This window comes from Macadamia integrifolia, chromosome 3 (genome assembly GCF_013358625.1).
Source record: "Macadamia integrifolia cultivar HAES 741 chromosome 3, SCU_Mint_v3, whole genome shotgun sequence".
In the NCBI taxonomy this organism is placed as follows: Eukaryota; Viridiplantae; Streptophyta; class Magnoliopsida; order Proteales; family Proteaceae; genus Macadamia; species Macadamia integrifolia.
Window position 1 is genome coordinate 14,763,587 of NC_056559.1, and position 23,164 is coordinate 14,786,750.

Sequence of the window (23,164 nt, forward strand, 5' to 3'; positions counted from 1 at the left end):
CTAGACACTCCTACTACAACTAGGAGCTAGTTTCCCAATAGGACTAGACACTCCTACTACAACTAGGAATTCAAAATAGGACTAGGACTTGACTTTATGACTCCAACATGGAGTAGAACTAACTAACTAATAGTCCATATAGGACTTTACAACCGACCAATGGCCTAATGGGCCTTTATTGAATTAAATAGCAACTAACTAAACTAATGTATTAAATCCCGTTTTTCTACCTTCTACCCATATTTTAGGCCCATTAAAGTGGCCCATTTCAAAGAAAACTCATGGGATCAAAGGCCCAACACATATATAACACAACCCAAGGCTATTTTGCAATAAAATAAGCCCAAGTGACTCATCTACATCATGAGGGCTCTTGAGAAGGATTATACCTAAGATCTTGTTGACCTTCCAAAAGAAAGAGTACCTGTAGGCTGCAAATGGGTCTACTCAATCAAAGATTGATCAGATGGCACCATTGAAAGATATAAGGCTAGGTTGGTAGCTAAGGGATATAGTCAAGTGTATGGAATTGACTATTATAAAACACTTGATCCAGTGGCTAAGCATAACCAGATGAGATTCCTTTTATCAATGGTTGCCAATCGGGTTTGTCCACTATATCAATTTGATGTGAAGAATGCGTTTCTCCACAGGGGCTTGGTAGAGGAAGTGTATATGCAAGTTTCCCCAGACCTCAAGTTTCCTCCAATTGAAGGTAGTGTCTCGCCTTAAGAAATCTCTCTATGGTCTTAAACAATGTCTAAAGGCTTGGGTTAAGAGGTTTAACCAGGCTGTGAAGAATGGATATACCCAGAGTCAGGTTTATCACACATTGTTAACTCGTCAAGGTAGTGGTAAACTAGTAATTTCACAACCTCTATGCAGATGATATTGTAGTAACTGGGAATGACCAAGAGGAAATAAAGTGACTCAGATTCTACTTAGCACAATAGTTTGAGATTAAAGACCTTGGTCCCTTGAAATACTTTTTGGGAATTGAAGTGAAAAAAAAAAAAAAAGGAATAAATATCTGCGAGCGAAAGCTTGTGTTGGACTTTTAAAAGAGACCGGGATGTTGAATTGTAAAACCTTCGTCTCACCAATTGATCAAAATCATAAACTAGGTGGCGATGGTGAACACCCTCTCTAATTGATGTAGGAAGTATTAAAGACTGGTGGGGAGTTGATCTATCTCTCCCTTACTTGTCTGGATATTGCTTATGCTGTTGGGATATTGAGTCAGTTCATGCAGTGCCTAAGAGTGGGCATTTAATGCTTTGTATCGCATTCTCAAGTACTTGAAATCCAGTACAGGAAAATGACTATTGTTCACTAGACATGACCACCTAAAAATTAAGGGGTACTTTGATGCTGATTGGGTAAGCTTTGTTGCTGATAGAAGGTCCACATCAGGATATTGCACATTTGTAGGTGGAAACCTTGTACATGGAGAGGTAAAAAAGTAATCTGTGGTGGCCGAATCAAGTAAAGAGGCAGCCATGGCACATACACTATGTGAGCTTCTATGGTTGAAGAGACTTGTTCAAGAATTGGGGTTTGAGACTGAGGGCTCCATGCAGTTGTACTATGACAACAAGGCTGCCATTAGCATAGCCCATAATCCTATTCAACATGATTGTACAAAATAGGTTGAAGTTGATCGGCACTTCATCAAGGAAAAAATTGACTTTGGTTACATTTGCACTACCGTTGTAAAGACATGGAATCAACTTGCTGATGCGTTCACCAAAGGAATCAACTCACTGCAATTCCATATACCCTCTTGACCAATCTGGGCATGTATGACATTTATTCTTCAGCTTGAGAGGTAGTGTTAGAAGTTCATATTGTGAGGGTAGAATACTAAATAGAATAAGCACATTTGTGTATGTTATGTTAATAAAGTGGCATTTACGTAATTTCTCTTTTTACCTAATGTTAGTGAATTTAGGGGAGAGGTATCGATCTACTCTCCCCAACTCTTTTATCACAGCTTCTTCTTCCTCTCATCATCTGCCTCTCCTTCTTCTTCCCTCCTCTCTCTCTTCTCTTCTTGACCTTTATTATCGAATTGTCCCTTAGATAGTTTCAGGCACAAACGTAGTGAGAGATGCATGCATATGCACAGATTCTATGTATAGGTGCACTTGTGCATGCATATATCACATTTGTATGCGTAGGTATGGAGTATAAAAGACTATGTTATCCATGTTTTAATATTATTTCATTCATACTTGGTCACTAATAGGAACCTGGTTAAGCTGTTATTCCAAAAAACCAACCAGACAAGCTCAAGGGTGGTGGTAAATTGAAATCCCTTAGAAAAGAGGTATTGTAAAAAGCACATAGAGCAATATAGAGTAAGAAAACACAATGCAGTTTTAATATTGCATGTACAGGATAAACATTCTTGTGCTCTTATCCAACATTACATTTAGCTGGTGAATTTGTTAGCTGGCAAAAATGTGGAAGTCATGCAGTTGCGCTTATTTGCACAAAAATATTAGGCCATCCTTTTTGTTAGCGATAGGATAGTGGAAATCATTAGCTTGCAGTCTATTGGCTTTGTAAGATAAGCATCCATACCGACCTCCAAGCATTTGGCTTCGTCTGATGACATAGCATGGGCTGTCAGTGCAACAATGGGAATGTGCGAACCAGTCCCTGCCTCATAGCTCCTTATAGCTTTTGTTGCTTCATAGCCATCCATCTTTGGCATCTGCAGTTATCATAAAAATAGTGGAGGTTTAGAAGCTCCATTTCATAGTCCAACTTGCTAATGTTAGTGAAAGAAATTTCTTTGAAACTATTGAATTACTATATGTCAGAATCGGTTGAATATTTTTTTGAGGTTTTTATTAGTAAAACTATGAGGTGTAGCTAGATATTGTTAGGAGCATATAATAATGTGGGATTGGGTAGTGTCTTCTACTTGCTTACTTGACAGTCCATGAGAATCAGATCAAATGGTGGGCAGTCCTGGAGCTGTGTTTGCAATCTGGTATTGCCATCCCAGAAGGGAGATTCACTGCTTCTATACTTCTCTGCATCAAGCATGCATTTCAGAGTATCCACAGCCTGCTGTCCATCTCCTACAGCCACAACAGAGGCACCCATTTTTTGCAGCATTATTGTTGCTACTCTCTGTAGTACTGGGGTGTCTTCTGCAAGCAATATGCACAAGCCTTTTAAGAATTTCTGCCCATCAATGGCCCATGTTGAATCTCGATGATTATGTTCACTCCATCTTGAATTTTCAACTTCTTTTTCTGGTAACACTGATTCCTTTCTGTTGTACGTTGATGTACATGTTGAGTCTTCAATATCACGATAAGTCTGCATTTGACGTGGATATTCAATATTTTTATTTTTTGAGTAGTTCTGACTGAACTCTGATAGTCTGTTGTTTTCAGTCTTGTGATCTTGGGTTATAATTTCCTCTCCTGGTGTTTCTTCAATTTGAAGTACTCCTCTTCTTGAGTTGAAACTTCCAGTTTCAAATGTGTCCGAATCATCTGAGCTGGCAGCATCAAAGTGAATGGGATCAATTTCAAGGCATTCATGCAAATCAGCTTGTGGAGCTCTTGAAGCATTTGGGCTTTCCTGTTGCAATTCAAAATCCCTTTCTTTTATGACAGCTTCCAAAATCTGCACCATTTTTGCTTTATATAATGGTTTATTTACTATCATCAAATGCCCTTTCCTTTGTAGCTCCATTTTAACAGCATTGGAGGAGGTGTCATGGTTTAGTACCCATGCAAACTTTGCTTTTCCATGATATTTGTCAAAGAACTTAATCTGCTCTTTCCATATCTCTGTGCTTAGGTCAAGAAGCCCAACATCAACTACTATGATAATACTTGAAGTCCTCACATGATGTGTGTTTAACTCTTCATATCTCAATGTTTCACTTGTTGAACACTGTGTCATAAAGCCATTCCGAGGGGTTGTGCTGCTGGCTTGAAAGACCTCCTGAATAATTTGTGTTAGTTCATTCCATTCAGATGCTTCCCATGTGGGCACTCGTTTTTTTCTTAACCACTGGGACATGATCACTCTACCCGTATTGCTACTAAGTGCGAGCAAGACCTGCATTCACATTTTATATATTTTGGTTATTCTTCAAGATGTCAGAAACTTGACAACATGGCAGACAAGTGAACCTGAATTTGGCCAGAACTAGCTATGTGTTTCTATAGACATGTCCTTGTGAAAATATTGGACAGACTGATGATAAGCCTTTCCTCCTCGAAGGAAAAAAAAAAAATCAATTTAAACACACATAAGATACAAGGACAGAGTTTCATGCATGTTTTAGGGTTTGGAATGCTTATATATGCAATCTTGGCCTAAAAAGGCTTCGTATTCCCAAAATTTATTGCCAAAAAAAAAAAAAAAGAGGCAAATATGCAGTCATTACTAAAACAGTCTGGACTCTACATTTACGAGGGCATGTCACCAAAGATAAAAGAATTGGCATTCCTATAAACAACTCAGAGTACCTAATGTGGCAAGTGAGGAATGCTTGGAATCTATAAGGTTAAGAGTATTTTGTTCACCATTAAGCCATGCTTGGAGAAGTCGATTGGACACTGCTGTCTTGTGCCACCCAAAGGTGTACTGAGGACCAAGTATAGCTGCATCAGGGTCCCTGGGTTATCCTTCTTTACAACTTTGATTTCTCCACCCATCTTGTTAACCTAAGAAGGACCAATCTTATCATAAGAAAGGAGCAGCAGATTGAGAATGAGTGAAAGAGGAGCACATATCAGTGAAACAGATAAAGGTGACTGAGATGAATAATGCCTTTTTTTTGCTGATTAGCTGAAAGTTTGTTAATATACTATTAGTTTGATTATCAGTCTCAGATCAAATTAGCTGAAAAATAATTCAGTTCTAGAAATATATCATCATGAGTCTTTGAAGTTTGGACTTGTTAATAAATTTCTATGTGTTTGTTGGCAAAGCTTTAGAAGTATGAATTATGGCTTAAACCCTGTTTGGATTGGCTTATCATGACAATCGGATCCAGCTAACTTTATGCGTGAAAAAATTCCCAGGAGTGACACCCTGGATAATGGATCCTGAATGCCAACACAAGTATATGTAACAAATCAATGAACGCTATCTAGGAAGCTCTATTTCAATTCATTTGGGTTTTTTCCCCAGCAGCTGAGTGCTTGTCTTAGAGATTTTTAGTACTGGAAACATTAAACTCACCAAGGTGCGTACAATGCAAAGGCCAAGACCAGTCCCACCGTACCTGAAAACAGCAAAATGTTTCAGAATAGAAATTTTTCCTAAAGAATATTTTAGGACAATCATGTGGAAACTTTCACAATTTATACATGCATATGCCATGGGAAGCTATGGATAGAAAAAATCCTGAAGCTAATTATGGCAATCCAATAAGATACGGATCATGTAATGAATTGAATGCATGTTTATTGAATTGGACCATATCAGTAAGCCACTGTCTATATGACATTGCACATGGCCCAAAAGTTGTCAACAAGAAGTTCCCACCATAGTATGGAGCTGGTCAAACTACTAGGCTTATCTGATGGCAATATCCAATCCAGGAGCTTGTCCGTCAATTGATGGTCAAGATCTGTCATGCTTGTTTTGTTGATGTATACATTGATGTTGCCCTTCCCTAACAGTTTGAGCTTTTTGGTGAAAAGTTAGTGAACATGGTATCAGAGCAGGGAGGTCAAGTGTTCAATTCATGGGAAGTGCAAAAATCTGGTTAGGGCCGATACTTCTTCTCCCTTGGTGCCGTGCAAAGATGCAAGGACCATGGGATCTTGGCTTGCACGTGTGGGGGAGTGTTGATGTATAAATTAACAGTGCCCTTCCCGAACAGTTTGAGCTTTTAGATGAAATGATAGTGAACATGTGTACTGTCTTGACTTGGAATCATGAATTCATTTTTCTGTGCAAAATAATATGCCAGTGAGGGTCATCAAAACTTATTTGAATTTCTTACGTTCGGGTTGTTGAAGGATCAGCTTGCTCAAAGCTTTCAAACACAGACTCCCATTTGCTCGGATCAATTCCTACAGAAGAAGACAATTTCTTATGAAGCATTATGCGAAATGAATGTAAAATTGTCTAGGTGCTTGGAAAAATTAATCATCATACCACAGCCAGTATCATCAACTTCAAACCAAAGAACAATTCTGTCATCTTTCTTGGAGGTTCTCATCTCATGGTTTCCGTGTTGCTTCAACTTTGTTTTGACCGCAGAAGACGATTCCTTCTGATCAAGGGGCAACTTCATTGTGTCACTAAATGTATTGGGTCTCTCACACCATCCTCGCAGTATTATGTGGCCCGCTGTAAGCCATTTAAAACCATAAACTCAGCAAGCTTACACATCTAAGAAAGTGGGTTTTACTTTTACTGCTGGGGATCTCTATTTATTCTCACTCATATGTTATTTCCATATTCTGTATATTCTTCCTTGGCATAATACTTGCATATTTACAGTCTTCACATTCTTAGCTTCTTATTTTTTCTGTTTGGGAAAATTTGTACTGTTCAACAAGCATATGCCATTAGTATTTTTCTTAGAAAGTGAGCCACTGAGTTGTTCTGTAGTTATTCTTATGAAACTTCTCTACTTGGATATGTTCTAAGACAACATTTATATCTTCCTGTTTATGGATGTTGCAAAGCTTTACTGTTAAACTTGTGTTTGACCTGTGGTGTCCCCTTTTTTTCTGTATCTTTCAACTTCTATTTTTCGTTTAGAAGTTCTGTGGTTCAACCTAGAGTTCCAAAACCCTAATTAGGTCTCTATGTTCCCACCCAAACTAATAAAATTCTCAATCAAACAAATCAATAGCGATTCTGAAATTTCTAGAACACTTCTATACCTTTCTCAAAAGATAAAGTAGACTGTGGGAACTGGGATGAACAGATAATTAATTGCGGAGAGAGGAGGGATTTTCCGAAATACTCTTGAACTGGAGGACGCTATTTGTAATATTAGAAGGTATATAGACTCAAGTTTACCAGAAGATGTAAAGTTGCAGAGTTTTTAACTTGGCCTCATTGTGATTGATCCAACTCACTCAATAATATTTCTAACCCAGCAGAAACTCTGAGGATACTGGGGATATGATCCTCACTGCCTGTAGTAGCAGCTTGAAAGAACCAGTAGCAAAACAATTCAATTATCCGAAACAGAGTCTTGTGGATCTAGTATCTTAGGCTGATCTGAGTTGAAGCGAGGGAGTTCCAGCAATTTCTTTTCAAACCAACAACTACCATCAGTACAGAATATAGCAGCAAAATAACTTAAGACTGAAAGGAGAAAATTATAAGAAGTTCTCCCTGAACAGAACTGATGGTTTCCCATCAACCTTTTGAACTTTTGCCCATCAAACCCACTGGAGAAGAGCCATTATTCACTATAGTGAATACCATTGACATTTCATTATATTGTAATAATGGGTTTTATGGGTTTTTGGGGAAGTGTCAGTTACCAAACGGACCCTAAGGGGTTTAATGGTCTTTGTAATTCTCTAGAACCTTCTCTCCATTGTTATAAATAAAGAGGGCTGATGTCATATTAGACACAAGTCATTACCCCATTCAACATAGTCTTAGAGCCTTAGGATCTGAAACCCTAAGGGTTCTCCCTCTTCTCCATCTCTTTGCCTCTTTCTTATTTCTCTCTCTCTCTCCTAGCACCTCCTTCATCTGCGCCTCCCTCCATCTCTCTCGTGGTGGGAGCTTCTTAAACCACCAAGAGGGTTTCTAGCCTCCACCCATTCTTCCCCTGGGCTCTTAGACTCTTACAATGATCTGAGAGACCTAGAACCATTTTTTCATCACTTTTTCAGGGTTTTCTCCCTGAGAATGTTTTTTTATTGCCGGGATGCTTTTTTCCCGCTCAATGCTCCGTTCGTCTTGATTTTTGTTGCGATTGTTGCGATTGGTGCCTCTTATCCTTGTGGTGGTATGTACCGACCATTTTTTGGTTTGAAGTCTCTGTTCTAGAGCTATCCCCATCACTTTTTCAGGGTTTTCTCCCTGATAACATTTTTTCGTTGCCAGGATGCTTTTTCCCCGCTTGATGCTCCGATCTTCTTGATGTTTGTTGTGATTGGTGCCTATTATCCTTGTGGTGGTATGTACCGATCACTTTTTTGTTTGAGGTCTTTGTTCTAGAGCTATCCCCAAAATCTTTTTCTCAGGGTTTTATCCTTTATCGATTTTTGGGTTTTCTAGCTTTTTCTGGTTATTTTGGTGTTTTCTCTATCTCCGGCTAGTGTCTCTTCTATTTGCACAGCCCCCTTGAGTAGTAACCATGGCTAACATCTCATCTGCTTCTATTGGCGGAGACACCACGGCTCTTCCTACCTTTCCTCCTTGTGCTATCAAGCTTGATGGCACAAACTACCTTATGTGGTCACGCTCGGTCTGCATCTCCATCAAGACTCGTGGTTATTATGGGTACCTCACTAGAACCACGAAGCTTCGGACCACTGATACTGAGATTGACAAGTGGGAGTGTGCCAACTCTGTGGTTATGGCCTTCTTTGTCAACTCCATGTTGCCACAGCTTTTCCGTGGCTATCTCCTCCTTGACTCTACTGCGAAGATCTAGAAGTCTGTCTAGGATATCTATTCCCAGGCAGGGAATGATGCTCAGGTCTTTGAGCTTCACCAGAAGGTTCGTGATTTGAGGCAGAGAGGGCTCACTCTGTCACAATACTACTATGAGTTGCGGTCACTATGGACTGAGTTGGATTTCTATGAGGAGTATACTCCTTCCACCGCTGAAGATGTCACCAAGTTTCAGAAGCGAGAGGACAAAATCAGGGTCTATGACTTTCTGGCAGGTCTGAATGTGGAGTTAGTTACGGTCCCAGGTTTTGAGTCGTGACCTCTTTCCTACCTTGGATTAAGCCTATGCTATGATCCAACTTCAGGACAGTCGACGTACCACTATGCTTCCACAGCAAGCTGCCACTCCCATTGAGAGATCTGCACTTGTTTCTGGCACTCAGTCCCTTAGTGCAGTCCCATCGTTTGGTGGCTCCTCTACTAGGACTCCAATGAAGTGCTATTACTGTGGGAAGGAGCGTTACACCAAGGAGCACTGCTGGAAGCTTCATAGTCATCCTGCTGATACATCTGGAAAAGGACGAGGGAAGGGTCGTGCTGGTACTTCTGGCAGGCCAACTATACTGAGAGCCTTGGCTCTGACTCTGCTCTTAGCTCCTCAGTAGCCTCGCTATCATTTGACGAGCTTACTGCCCTCTGGTGCCTCTTGACACATCCAGATTCTCCTGTACCTGCCACTGTGAGCTCAACTCATTCCACCAATTTTGGGTCGGGTATCTCCTTTTGTGGCCATACTATGTCTGTCCCTTATACCCCTTGGATTATAGACTATGGGGCTTCTGATCATATGACAGGCTTCTTGTCCCTTTTTTCGCAGTTCACTATTTGTCCTGGTAATGGTAAGGTCAAACTGGCTAATGAGACTTATTCCACTATTCTGGCGAAGGGCTCTGTTGGTTGTACCCCCTCTTTATCCCTTTCTACTGTATTGCATGTTCCTTCTTTTCCCACTAACCTTTTGTCTATTAGTAGTCTTACTTCTAGTCTTAATTGCAAAGTCACCTTTTTCCTATCTTAGTGTGTTTTTCAGGATCTGGTGACAGGGGCAACGATTGGCTTTGGTAGGGTACGTAGTGGTCTGTATTTGCTTGATGATGACTCTGCATTGGTCTCTGGTCAAGCTCTTAAAACATCTTTTACGTCACCTCCCATCTCCGAGTTACTGCAATGTCATCGTCGGTTGGGATATCCCCCTTTGGGAACTTTAGCTAGAGTTTTTCCTTTAAAAATTGTAATTTGAGTAAGTTTTTTTCTGTGGCATGTGTTTTGACCAAAATTGGGTTACATCAAGGATCTGCTCTAAGCCCCTATCTGTTTGCACTCATTATGGATGACCTAACCAGGCACATCCAAGACTCAGTCCCGTGGTGTATGCTATTTGCAGATGATATCGTGCTGATAGATGAAACGGTGGATGAGATTAATACTAAACTGGAGCTATGGAGATCAAACTTGGAATCAAGAGGTTTTAGGTTAAGAAGAACGAAGACAAAATATATGATGTGCCCCTTCAGCCAATTTAGAGGAGAGGAGGAAGTGGTGAAGCTTGGGGAACAAGAAATACCTCGGAGGGACTGTTTTAAATATTTAGGGGCTATCATTGACAAAGAGGGAGATATAGAGGATGATATTGCTCATAAGATTAAAGTGGGGTGGATGAAGTGGAGAGGAGCGTCGGGAGTATTATATGACAAAAGAATACCTATTAAACTCAAGGGAAAATTCTACAGGACAGTTATACGACTGACTATGATGTATGGAGCAGAATGTTGGGCAACCAAGAAAAGTAATGTGAACAAACTGAGTGTAGCGGAAATAAGAATGTTGAGAGGTATGTGCGGGAAGACCAGGATAGATAGGGTAAGGAATGCGAATATTAGATTTGAAGTGAGGGTTGCACCGATCCATGACAAACTTTGCGAGAGTTGATTGAGGTGGTATGGCCATGTCCAACGGAGACCTATGGAGGCCCCAGTACGGAAGAGTGACCAGATTTATTGGGAAGGCACTAGAAAAAGTAAGGGCAAGCCTAAGATGACTATTAACTAGGTGGTCCGAAAAGAAATGCAAATTTTAGGACTAGACCCTAGTATGACTTCGGATAGAGTTCTGTGGAGGATATGAACACGAGTTGCTGACCCCCTATAAGGGATGTTTTTCCATGATGCGTATCTATATTCTACGATACCCCCTAAACTTACCCCCATATTCTCTCCTTTTAACTCATCTTCTATTCTTCTTTACTTTCTATTATTTTACCACATTGAATCCATGTAGCCGACCCCATTCAGTTGGGATAAGGTTATGTTTTTTGTTGTTATTGTTGTTGTTGCATGTGTTTTGGCCAAACAAACTCGAATCACTTGTTCTCTTTCTAGAAATAAAAGTGTCATTCCTTTTTCATTGATACATTCTGATATTTGGGGTCCATCCTGCTATGTGTCTGTGAATGGATATCGGTGATTTGTTTGTTTTATTGATTTTCATTCTCGGACTACTTGGGTTTATATGATGCAAACCAAGGGCGAGACCTGCTATTGCTTTCAGCAGTTTCGCCGCATGGTTTAGACTCAGTTCGGTGCTACCATTAAGATCCTTCGAAATGACAATGGCCGGGAATACTTTGAAGGGTCCTTTCAAGCTTACCTTTCCGATCATGGGATGATTCATCAGACTAGTTGTGTGGAGATACTCCGGCTCAGAATGGGGTTGCTGAGTGGAAGAATCACCACCTTTGTGAGGTAGCACGCTCTCTTATGTTTGAGATGCATGTCCTCCCCAGTACTGGAGCGATGCAATTCTCACTGCTACCTTTCTTATCAACCGAATGCCTTCTCTGGTCTATGCCTTCCACTCCCCTCTGGATTTTCTCTAAGGTTCCATTGCTTTTCCTGTTCCTCCTAAGATATTCGGTACTGTTTGCTATGCTTGCGATCATCATCCTTATGGAAAGTTTGATCCTCGTGGTCTCCGATGCATTTTTCTGGGGTATGCTCCTACTCAGAAAGGCTGTCGGTGTTTTCATCCTTCTACTCAGCGTTGGTTTGTGACTATAGATGTTGTCTTTCACGAATCTGCATCATACTGCACTGCGACACCTCTTTAGGGGGAGTCTCCTTCCATTGTGGAAAATGTGCCGTCATCTCTTGAAATTTCTATCCCTGCTAGTATCTCGTTTCAGGGGGAGAGTGACACTCCTACTTTTCCTACTGCGCCTCGGCCAGAGATAAGTGTGTAGAGTCGCAGAGAGTAGACTTAGACCACTACACATCCAACATCTACCCTACCATGCCATTCATCTCCTCTCGAGCCAGATCTTGTCCCCTTGGACCCTGGGAATTCTCCTTCTCCTTCTGTTGATCAGTCTCTTGAGTTGCCTATTGCTGTTTGTAAAGGCATTAGGTCTTGTACTTTACATCCTATTGTTAAAACTGTTTCTTATGACTCACTCTCTCCTTCCTACTATAGTTTTGTATCTTCTCTTTCCTCTGTGTCCATTCCTTATACCTGGCAGGAAGCGAATGCAAACTCATAATGACAGGTAGCTATGGTTGAAGAGATGCATGCTTTAAAGAAGAATGACACATGGGATCTGGTGTGTCTTCCCTTACAAAAGAAGACAGTTGGGTGCAAATGGGTCTTCACAATAAAACAGAAGGCTGATGGTGCAATGGATCGGTACAAGGCCAGACTTGTTGCTAAAGGCTTCACATGACTTATGGGATTAACTACCAGGAGACTTTTGCTCCAGTTGCTAAGATGAACACAATTCGTATTATCTTGGCTTGTGCCACCAACTTAGATTGGGGATCTCCAACAGTTATTGTGAAGAATGCCTTCCTTCATGGGGAACTTGAGGAAGTGTATATGGACATTCCTTCTGGGTTCACTTGCTCCAAAACCCAAGGGAAGGTATGCAAGCTGAAGTGTGCTTTGTATGGGCTGAAGCAATCCCCTCATGCTTGGTTCGGACATTTTCATAAGGCTATGGTTGCTACAGGTTACTCTCAAAGCAATACCGACCACACTCTGTTCATCAAGAGATATAGTTGAAAGATTGCTATCCTAATAGTCTATGTATGTAATATTGTTGTTACCGATGATGATTTGGCAGAAATCTCTCGCCTCAAGAGATACTTGAGTGAGGAATTCGAGATCAAAGACCTAGGATAACTTCGTTACTTCCTCAGCATTGAAGTTGCCAGGTCTTCTCGTGGGATCTATTTGTCTCGGCGGAAGTATATGCTTGATCTTCTCTCTAAGACAGGCATGTTGGGGTGTAAGCCGGCAGACATTCCTATTGAAGCTAATAGTCACCTGAGTAGCAAGGAAGGTGATCCGGCAGATAAGGGGAGATATCAGAGATTAGTGGGGCGGTTGATCTATCTCTCTCATACACGCCCTGACATAGCATTTTCCGTCAGCCTGGTTAGTCAGTACATGCATGATCCCTACTCGACTCACATGGAAGCTGTGCTGCGTATTCTCCGGTACTTGAAATCTTCCCTAGGACGTGGCATCCTTTTTTCTCCTCATGATCATCTTAGGGTGGAGGCCTTCACAGATGCGGATTGGGCAGGTTCCCCTAATGACCGCAGGTCTACTACTGGTTATTGCACATTTGTTGGTGGTAACCTTGTTAAATGGCATAACAAGAAGCAAGCTATGGTTGCCCGTTCAAGTGCTGAACCAGAGTTCTGTGCTATGGCACATGGCATTTGTGAGCTCCAATGGCTTCATGGTCTTCTTACTGATTTGGTTGTTCCTACTACTCTTCCTATGAAGCTCTTTTGTGATAACAAATATGCCATTAGCATTGCTCACAACCCTGTCTAGCATGATCGAACCAAGCATGTGGAGATCGATCGACACTTCATCAAAGAGAAGCTGGATATGGGCCTTATCACTGTGCCTTTTGTTCCCAGTAATGAACAACTGGCTGATGTATTTGCTAAAGGTCTTAGTAGTAAGATGTTTCATCCTATTATCTGCAAGTTTGGCATATGTGATATCTATGCACCAACTTGAGGGGGAGTGTTGTAATAATGGGTTTATGGGTTTTAGGGAAAGTGTTAGTTACCAAATGGACCCTAAGGGGTTTAATGGTCTTTGTAATTCTCTAGAACCTTATCTCTGTTGTTATATATAAAGAGGGCTGGTGTCATATTAGACATAAATCATTACCCCATTCAACACATTAATCATTCACACACACCGTAGAATTGTTTCAACAGGGGAACATATATAGGCTCAACCTCTGAAAAGAGTAGAAACTTTCCTAACTCCGCTGATCCCTTTCCCTAGCAATAAAAATTCTAGAAACTAGTTGGAACCCCAAAATAGAAAATTAGACTTTTGCGGTTGGAAATCTCCCTAGGCTTCCTTTGAGTCCTGCAAAGAGGGATAAACACAAGAGAGTGAGCTCCGGGCTGATCTAGCGGGGGACTCTCCGATGTCTAAGTCAGACTCCCGTGCAAACAGATAGTTTAAGTAAGAATGGAAAAAGATCGGTCCTTTGGAAAGGGGTTTATCTGGGTTTTTATAATTGGAGATGACGGTTGCCCGTGGAGAGTCCAGGTTTGGTAGTTGTCCATTGTAGGTAGAGTTGTAGTAGGAAAGTGAACGTGGAGATCGTTTCCGTTATGTGAGTTTCCCTCATTGGCCATATCTCGGAGAATATGGCGAGATTCCCTTCCTCTGAGGGAAGATTCGATATTTCAATGGGTGTCCTACTTGGATTCACTCCGCGGGCTAGGCTCAATCAACTCCCCTTTTGGGGATGGTGTTGTCGAGTTCTTGGGCTGATCGGTGGATGGTAGGTGACGTGGCTGCCTGGTTGCACGTACCGAGTGGCAAATAGTCTGTTACCCGATGGACTGAACTCTTGGGGTATCGTGTAGTTGCATTGAACCCCTTTCACGTGGAGCTTCCCTTGGTACTGACCTAGCTGTTCAACTCCTGGAGTTTTCTTAATGCCGTTGGTCGGTTGGCTCCTGTCTTGGGTGCCTACTCAGGTTAGGTGGATTATGGTCGGTCTTGCTGGACTGTTCAGCTGCCCCCGCATTTCAGGGCCGCTCGGCAGACACCGGGTTGTTCTTTTAGCCATAACATAGACTAACACCTATTCTCTATAGGACTCATAGTCATATCTCCCCCCCCAATACTTGGTCTTATTGATCGTCTGTTACAACAATAATCCCAAATAGTTAGTCGATGTTCCATACAACCTGTTAGGCTTTCAGTTTAGACTTAATCAAGCCCAATTGATCAAATTTGCATCCCCCGCCTGCATCATTCTGTGTGCATTTTTCAAGCACACTTAGCTTACAAATTAAATACCCAAAGTAGAACTTGATATGGACTTCTGAGAGACTATTCGAGAATATAAGGTGAAAACAAAATTTATCCACTAATGAACATAAAAGAACTGAAAGACTTTTGCTTCTGTAGCATGCATTTTTCTACTCTAATTGATTTGTGACTAATGTTTGGGTCTCCTTCACATCATTGTTATGTAGTAGGCTTGCAGGAGTGGCTTCAGGGCATCTAAAAAATGCCCAATTGACATAATGCTCAAGTTAAAATGTAATTTGATTTTATATTGTTGGGAAAAACATGTTACACGTGGACAGATGGAAATATGGCTAAGTTGTTCGATCAACTTTGGTATTGGTATGAGTGAACGAGGAGACTCCTTCAACAGTGATAAGATTATGGTTCCATCACCTTTGTTATTTAGAGGTTCAAAAGGGAAGTGAGCTTTGGTTCATGGACAAACATCGTAAGTAACTAGGTTTCATTTGCAGACACTGTTATAGATGCATGACAAATCAAATGTGTGCAAGGATTAGGTTTATTACCTTTATGAACCTGAGGAGAAGCCCAAGCAACCTGCACATAGGATTTTCACTCTCCAATATGGAAGTTGGTAAATCGTATTTATTCTAGTCACAAAGAGGAGCAAGTGACAATACTCAAACTTTTGGGTGTGGACTGTGGAGATGCAATTAAAATTTCTGAGACTTCTGACTTCTGAGTCACAATATCTACGTTATGTTAGCTTTCTCCAACATACTCAGGAGATGGTGTGCTGGCAGCCACCAAGCTTACTAGAGTTTCTTTGGGAGGAAAAAATGATATATCTCAGACTTCCTAGTCACAACATCTATGCTGTGAAGGCTTCTCCAACATACCCTGGAGACAGAGTGCTGACTGCCACTGCGCATACCTTTCATAGGGAGGAGAAAGTGAAGTATGTTATAATCGAAAAGGCAATCGGTCCAACAGTAGTATTGAAATTTTGGGAAATCATAAGGCATTCCGTTCTTGAACAATTTTAGGCTGTCTCTCCCACAGAATCAGTGACCACTTTGTGCAAATAAAATTTTATTAACCATTTCACCTTACCCTAGACTTCCAAGTCACTCTTTTTCTTCCTGAAGTTGTCGCTATGCGCAAATATATGTACATATATTCTATATAGATAGGAAGACGCACTAGAATCATAGTGGTTATTGGCTGATATTCAGGAATTTAATCAAAGGGCCCTCTTAACTCAGCTGAGTTACACCATTGTAAGGCGCAAGTCATCGGTTCAAATCTGATAAGGGGTTCTTTCCACAAAACTCCTGTCTTAACCTTCATTTTTGAGTGAAGAATAGAGAAATTGTTTATATTTGCATATAGTGTAATCTTATGCGTCACTATGCCTAGTGAAGCAGTTCACTTCAATATGACAGTTTTGCCTTCACAAATGCTTTTGGAGATGGAATGAGTGGGGTAATATTGTAAAATCACTTTTAAAGGATAAATCCTTTTCTACCTTCCTCTCTGGCTCCGCTCTGGTTTCCTCTCTCCCCTCCTCCTCCCTCTGTATCTTCCTCCCCACTCTCCTCTCCCTCTTCCCTTCCACTCCTCCTCCGACTCCTGCTCCCACTCTCGCTCTCCAGTCCCCCCCACCCTCACTTTTATCCTGGTAATGCAGATGCTGTAACAGGGATGATGAGGATCATGATTTTCAGTTATTGGATTCTTCCTCGTTGACCCATCAGTTGACTGGGTTTGACCCCTTTTAATTTTCTGTGATCTACACTAAGAAATTAAGACTATGGCTGCCCAGGTTTTGACGCAATCAAACTTTGAAGACCAACCAGATGTCTCTCGTACAGATAGAGGTTACAGTATCTCTGTAGACATGAATGGATGATTACAAACTGATCGTTACATCACATTCTATTGCTATCATACATTTAGCTATGAGATAGAGTGAGACCTACTGAGCGAGTGAGAGGAGAGAAAGTGAATACGATGGCTACCTATCATCCTGTGGTCCTATTCTTGTGTCATCATTCCTGTGTTTGAGTCCTATGATCCACTTTCTCCCGCCTGCTGATTGTAGTTTATGTATCTCCTTGATGGGTAATAATTGACTCTAATCACAGGCGTGATGAGTCCTGCCTACATGGAATGACCATGGCAGGGGGAGCGGAGATGGGAGACCCAAGGAGGCAACAGGGCTTCCGACAAAGGGTAGGAAAAAGGTGGGGATAGGGGTGGGGTAGGGCAGGGTTGCATAAGGTGGTGTGGGAGGGGGTGCTAGGGGGAGTGGGGAAAACAGAGAGAGGGTGAGGAATGGGTGCAGAAGGGAGCAGAGGAAAAGGGTGGGTGAGGGAGATGCAGAGGGAGGACTCAGGGGAGGGGGAGGGGGAGGGGGAGGGGAGAGTGGAAGTCAGTGCTGGAGCTAGAGTCGGAGTGAAAGGTAGAAAGGGATTTGGTAGCGTGATTCTTTAAAAATGATTTTACAAGAATTACCCCTCCACTCTTAACTCAGGAATAGCATTTGTGAGTGTGAAAAATCATAGTGAAGTGAACTGCTTCAATTCTTTGTTGTTTCTTCCTCCTAACAGGGTGTGATTACCTTCTACTAGCTCCATTTAACTTGTTGAATTTGTGATATCAGTTTAGTCTCACTTACATAATGTAAACTTGATAGAATTGCTAATGAGATTTGTAAATATTTGAACAACTCTTGCAGAGTCTCCCTGAACAACTTTTGGCATATCATCTACAAATAGGAGGAAATTTCTTGTTAGAATAAAGAACTTAGGAAGAAATAATCTGAGATATTATTTTTAGGCACAAATATTTCCTATTTATTTTGTGCAGCTGTTTTAGAAGATCTTCAAATGATGAAAAGGACAGCATACCAGACAGATCAAGAACAGTCTCCACATTGTGGTTTATGCGCTGGACAGAGAACATATCCACAAGGCCTTCAAGTTCTCTCCCCAAGTCAAACTCAGCTTCTTCTAGTACTAGTTTTCCTGATTCAACCTGTAATAATTTATGAAAAAACAAAAAAATTATTTTCACGGCAATTGTAATTATTTATAAGAGAATTAGTTCCAGATTAATAGTTTATTTTGCAACTCTTAAAATGATTGGACATAATAAAAAATAAAATCTGATGAACGGAGAAAGTATCACTTTCAGAGTCATATCTCATTTTGTAGTCTGAGGAAGATTTTCCCAAATCAGATACCCATCCACCCTGCTTTCATGTCATTAGGAAATTACCCTAATTCCCTTTCTAATTGATCCTGTGAAGTCGCTAAACCCATTATAGAAGTTCCTTACCCAACTGCTAGCATCATTTTTTCCCTTGATTTCTTCTCTCTCTATCTCTCTCTATCTCTCTCTCTTGCTCACTTGCTCACTTGCTGTTGCTCCCCTATCCCCTGCATATCTCTGTCTGTCTGTGCATGTTTGTTTGTGTGATTTTCACAGGGGAATTGCTAATTCCGCATGCATCTGAAGTGCAAACCCTACTGTTCATTGGTTTACATGCACAGCACTAGCATTCCCTTATATGAGAGAAAACTGGGTGATGGAGTGCAATCTAAAACAAGAAATCAGTTAATTTACTGGCAGGAAAGGTCTTAAACTAGCATGATTTTACCAGCAGAATGTCCCCAAAAAAAAAGCTTTAGTTCCTCTTTTTATATCTCACCTTACTAAGGTCCAAAATGTTATTGAGAAGACCGAGTAGAGCATTTGAGCATTTACGAATCTGGGTAACTGTTGCATATTGCTCATTTGTCAGACAATTGTCACATATAAGAATGTCCAGCAACCCAATCACTGCAGCCATAGGTGTTCGCAACTCATGACTGTAATATAATAAAAGAATAAATTTACTTTTTCAATATATGCATGAACATGGACATAGAAAAGGATTTATAAAAAGCTATTCTAAAAAGATTGCCAACAACCAAGTAAGAAATAATTCGAAAAAATAAGGAACAAATCAATTGAAGCGCAATCCGTAACTTTGGAAAAATATTGGCTTCTCAGTCGAATTTTTATGTCTCTCCTACAAACAATGTATAGGAGGAGAAGGTTGACGTTGGGTCCTCTGAGCCGACCTCCTTCAGAATAGTTAACTTATAATTCATGGTATATTTGACAGTCTTGGTGTTTAACACTCAATTACAATGAAAAAAAAAATTTCTATTCTTTGAAAACCACAACTTTAGGTGGAAGTGTTATTTTTATCAATTGTTGGAGCCAGATTTGGAAAGCAGGAAATTCATGATATATACAAAATTTTCTCTGATCTAATGATTTATTAAGTAATTATTGGAAATTTGGTCTCCAAGGAGGCAAGGATCCAAACTTAGCCTAATAGGAATTAAGAAATTAGAGAAACAATCTTCTATGGAGAACAATCCAGGTTCTGGGTAATATTGGGAATTTACGAGGCAGAAACACCCAGGGAGACGAACAGGTAAAATAGGTTGGAAACTAAAAATTGCAAGAGAACAAGAGGAGAAGAGAGAAGATGAGTAGGAAAAAGGAGCAGAAGAAGAAAAGAAGAGAGATTGGCGGTAGCAAGTTGTGAGAGAGCATTATATATTGTTTCACTTAGCCAATAATAATAGGGAAATTAGGGAAATTACATGCTTACTCCTCATGCTAACATATGATAGCTAAGAGAGGTAGAAAGGTAAAAAAGTAAAACACTATACAACATAATATGTCCCAGTACCCAAGGTACCCCTAATACATTAACTCTAACAAAATATGCCCTCACGGTCACAAGGGAATAAATGATAGTTATACCAAACCCACCTCCCACCCCCACCCCAAAAAAAAAAAAAGAAGCTTAGGTTTTAGAACTATTCCAAGTTGGCTAATAAAATTTAGAACTTCATCATAGTTTATAACTTTTTTCATCCTTCTCGTTTAAAAGCCATCCTCGCTGCTGGTCAAGTATCCATATTTTGTTTCTTCTGTTCTATGTGGCTATATTTTCTAGTGTACACAACTTAGACCTCAGTGTTTCATTGACCATTATAAGATCCATCCTAGAAAAGACCAGTCTCAGGTTTCCACATGGAATCTGAATACGGTAGACATCTTTCTGTTGAGGTTCATGTAGTAAGGGTATTATAGGTACTTTGTTAAATAAGCTTGTCTTTTTGTCTCCCTAGGTATTCTTATGTTAGTGTGGGGGTATGGATGTAATCTTATATGTTATTTCAAGTTGGTAACATAGGGGAGAGAAATCGAGAATCAGTCTCTCCCTTAGTGTTCCTCACTTATCTATCTCTTCTTTTTCTTCTTCTCTCTCTCTCTCTCGCTCTCTCCATCCTCTTTTCTCTTATTTTGTTCTTTCATTATCTTGAACTTGGTATCAGAGCTGGTTTGAGAGTCGACCATAATCTTGTCTGGTCTCTCCATTGTTCCCCTTGGAGTGGAACCCTAGAAGAGTAGAGGACTCCAACTAAGCCTGCATCATGTAGGAAGAGTGGTTTGAGGTGTTCTCTTATCAACTAAAAGGCTTAGTGGTGAAGACATGAAGATATGAAGGCAGATTGAAGAACAAAAAGGAAAGTAAGGGGTACTGCCAGTTTTGTGGTTTTGATCCTCTCTTTCTCTCTCTCTTATCCAACATCTTTTGGAGGTGGGACCTTGACCATTTGAATCGACCTAGGGCTCTATTGCAAATCATCATTTATTGGAAGTTATTAGGAGCTTATTATTTGATATGACTCTCTCTTTACTGTTGCCTTCTTTATGAACTGCATGCCTTTTAGGCCTTGGTTTCATATCTCCTTTAGAAATCTTCTCTCTCCGTTTTCGGCTTTCTCCCTTCCTCCCAATGTGTTTGGGTGTGTATGCTAGTACATGTTAAGCTGATAAATGTATTTCATTGGTTATGCCCCTTCTACGAAATGTTATAAGAGTTACCACCCATCCTCTAAGAAGCGGCTTCTCTCCAGAGATGTCACCTACTTTGAGTTTGTGTCATTCTTTACTCTCCATTTGCCACCTCTTCAGGGAGAGAGTAGTGGAAGTGAATAGGCTGCTGCTATTGTCCACCCCTTTCAACCTTTGCCTGCTTCCCCCTTTCTTTTTGATGTGGACAAGTGCAAGGGTGTGGATGTTTATGATGTATTAGACCATTTAAGGGGAGCTGGTATTGAAGGGAACCTAGTATTGAGAAAGTTGACAAGGAAAAGGAGTTACTTGTATACACAAAAGCACAAAAGTCCTGCCAAGAATCTTCCTTGGATTCTCATCTTGAGGCTCATCGTTTCAAGTTAGGTAATACTCCTTTCCTTCCTTATGAGGTAGATCCTCCTATTGCTGTTCGGAAAGGAACAAGAACTTGTACTAATCCCTAGCCAAGTTTGTTTCTTATGATGCAATCTACCCTACAAGTGTTGCTTTTTCAGTTGCTCTTTTCAACTCCTTTTCCCAAGAATGTCATTGAGGCTATGTTTGACCCAAAGTGGAAATATGAGTGTGGAAATGATGGCTCTCGAGAAGAACTGTACTTGGGAGCTTGTTGATCTTCTAAAGGGGGAGGGTCTAGTTAGATGTAGATGGGTCTAGTCAATCAAGTACTAGTTAGATGGCACTATTAAGAGATATAAGGCTAGATTGGTGGCCAAAAGGATATGGTAAAATGTATGAAATTGACCATCAGGGGACAATTTCCCTTGTAGCTAAACACAATTCAATAAAATTCCTTTTATCATCGATTCCCAATTGTAATTGGCACTGTATCAGTTGGATGTGAAGAATGCATTTCTCCTTGGTTACTTGAAAAGGAAGTATATATGTAGACTCCTCTAGGCTTCAAGTTTCTCTCAACTGAAAGAAAGTGTGTTATTTTAAGAAAGCTCTATATGACCTCAAATAGTCCCGAAGACTTGGTTTGAGAAGTTCAAATGAGCTATACTGAAGAATGGCTACACTAAGAGTCAAGCTGACCATACTCTATTTACCCAATGAGGTAATGATACTATCACATCTCTAATTATTTATGTAGATGCCATTGTGGTGACTGAAAAATGTCAGGGAAGAGATAAAGAAACATAGGTCTTATTTAGCTCAACAATTTGAGATTTGGGATCTTGGACCTTTAAAGTATTTCTTGGGAATTGAAGTGTCAAAGTCACAAAACGGGATAAATATTTGTTAGAGGAAGTTTGTGCTGCACTTGTTGGAGGAGACCAGATTGTTGGGCTGTAAATCGGTAAACTCACCCATTGATAAAAATCACAAGTTAGATGAAGACTGTGGACAACCTCTAATTGATGCAAGGAAGTACCAAAGATTAGTGGGGAAGTTGATCTTTCTTTAATTGACTCGCCCTGATATTGCTTACACTGTTGGGGTATGGTGACTTAGTTTATGCATGCTCCTCAGGTGTTTGAAGTCTAGTCCAAGAAAAGGGTTTGTTGTACACTAGATACAATCATTTGAGAACTGAAGGCTAGACTAATGCAGATTGAGCAAGTTATGTTTTTGACAGAAGGTCTATATTAGGATATTGCACATTTGTAGGTGGTAACCTAGTTACATGGAGAAGCAAAAAACAGTTTGTTGTGGCTAGATTAAGTGCCAAGGTAGAATTCAGAGCCTTGGCTCATGGAGTTTGCGAGCTTCTATGGTTGATACAAGGAATGTGGTTGTATTGTAACAACATGGCTGCTGTAAGTATAACTCTCAATCTTGTGCAACATGACAGTACAAAGCACATTGTTGATCAACATTTCATTAAACTATTAAAGAAAGAATCTACTTTGGCTATATCTGCACTCCTAAGAATCTACTTTGGCTACATCTGCACTCCTTTTGTGGAGACAATAGACCAATTGGATGATATCTTCACCAAGGAGAATTATTCTCTCTAGTGCAATACTCTCATGACAAAGCTAGGCATGTATGATATTTATTCTCCAACTTGAGGGGGAGTGTTAGAGTTCATGTAGTAACGGTATTATGAGTACTTTGTTAAATAAACTTGTCTTTTTTTTTTTTTTTTTTTTTTCAGTAGGTATTCTTATGTTTGTGTGGGGGTATTGATGTAATCTTATATGTTATTTCAAGTTACTGAATATAGGGGAGAGAAATTGGTTCTCTCCCCAAGTGTTCCTCTTTCTCTTGTTATTTTAAAAAGAGCAACCCAGTGCACGAAGCTCCCGCTACTACAAGGTTTAGGAGGGGCAAA

At 40.4% G+C, this 23,164-nt stretch overlaps 1 protein-coding gene and 1 long non-coding RNA gene across 3 annotated transcripts in view; one reads left to right on the plus strand and one right to left on the minus strand.

Moving 5' to 3' along the window:
- Positions 1-2,356: 2,356 nt before the first annotated feature.
- Positions 2,357-23,164, minus strand: part of LOC122074951 (histidine kinase 1) — a 31,425-nt gene continuing 10,617 nt past the window's right edge. For both annotated transcript variants that reach the window (XM_042639941.1, XM_042639942.1), the window contains 9 exons: positions 18,650-18,809; positions 17,847-17,973; positions 17,615-17,704; positions 6,145-6,339; positions 5,990-6,059; positions 5,221-5,263; positions 4,560-4,700; positions 2,941-4,089; positions 2,357-2,719 (listed from right to left, as the gene is read on the minus strand). In XM_042639941.1, the coding sequence (XP_042495875.1) occupies positions 2,504-2,719; positions 2,941-4,089; positions 4,560-4,700; positions 5,221-5,263; positions 5,990-6,059; positions 6,145-6,339; positions 17,615-17,704; positions 17,847-17,973; positions 18,650-18,809 (2,191 nt within the window). In that variant the 3' untranslated portion in view covers positions 2,357-2,503. The remainder of the gene's footprint in view (positions 2,720-2,940; positions 4,090-4,559; positions 4,701-5,220; positions 5,264-5,989; positions 6,060-6,144; positions 6,340-17,614; positions 17,705-17,846; positions 17,974-18,649; positions 18,810-23,164) is intronic.
- Positions 5,996-18,077, plus strand: LOC122074952. The gene is made up of 2 exons (XR_006139108.1): positions 5,996-6,341; positions 17,806-18,077. It is a non-coding gene; the product is annotated as an uncharacterized LOC122074952 (long non-coding RNA).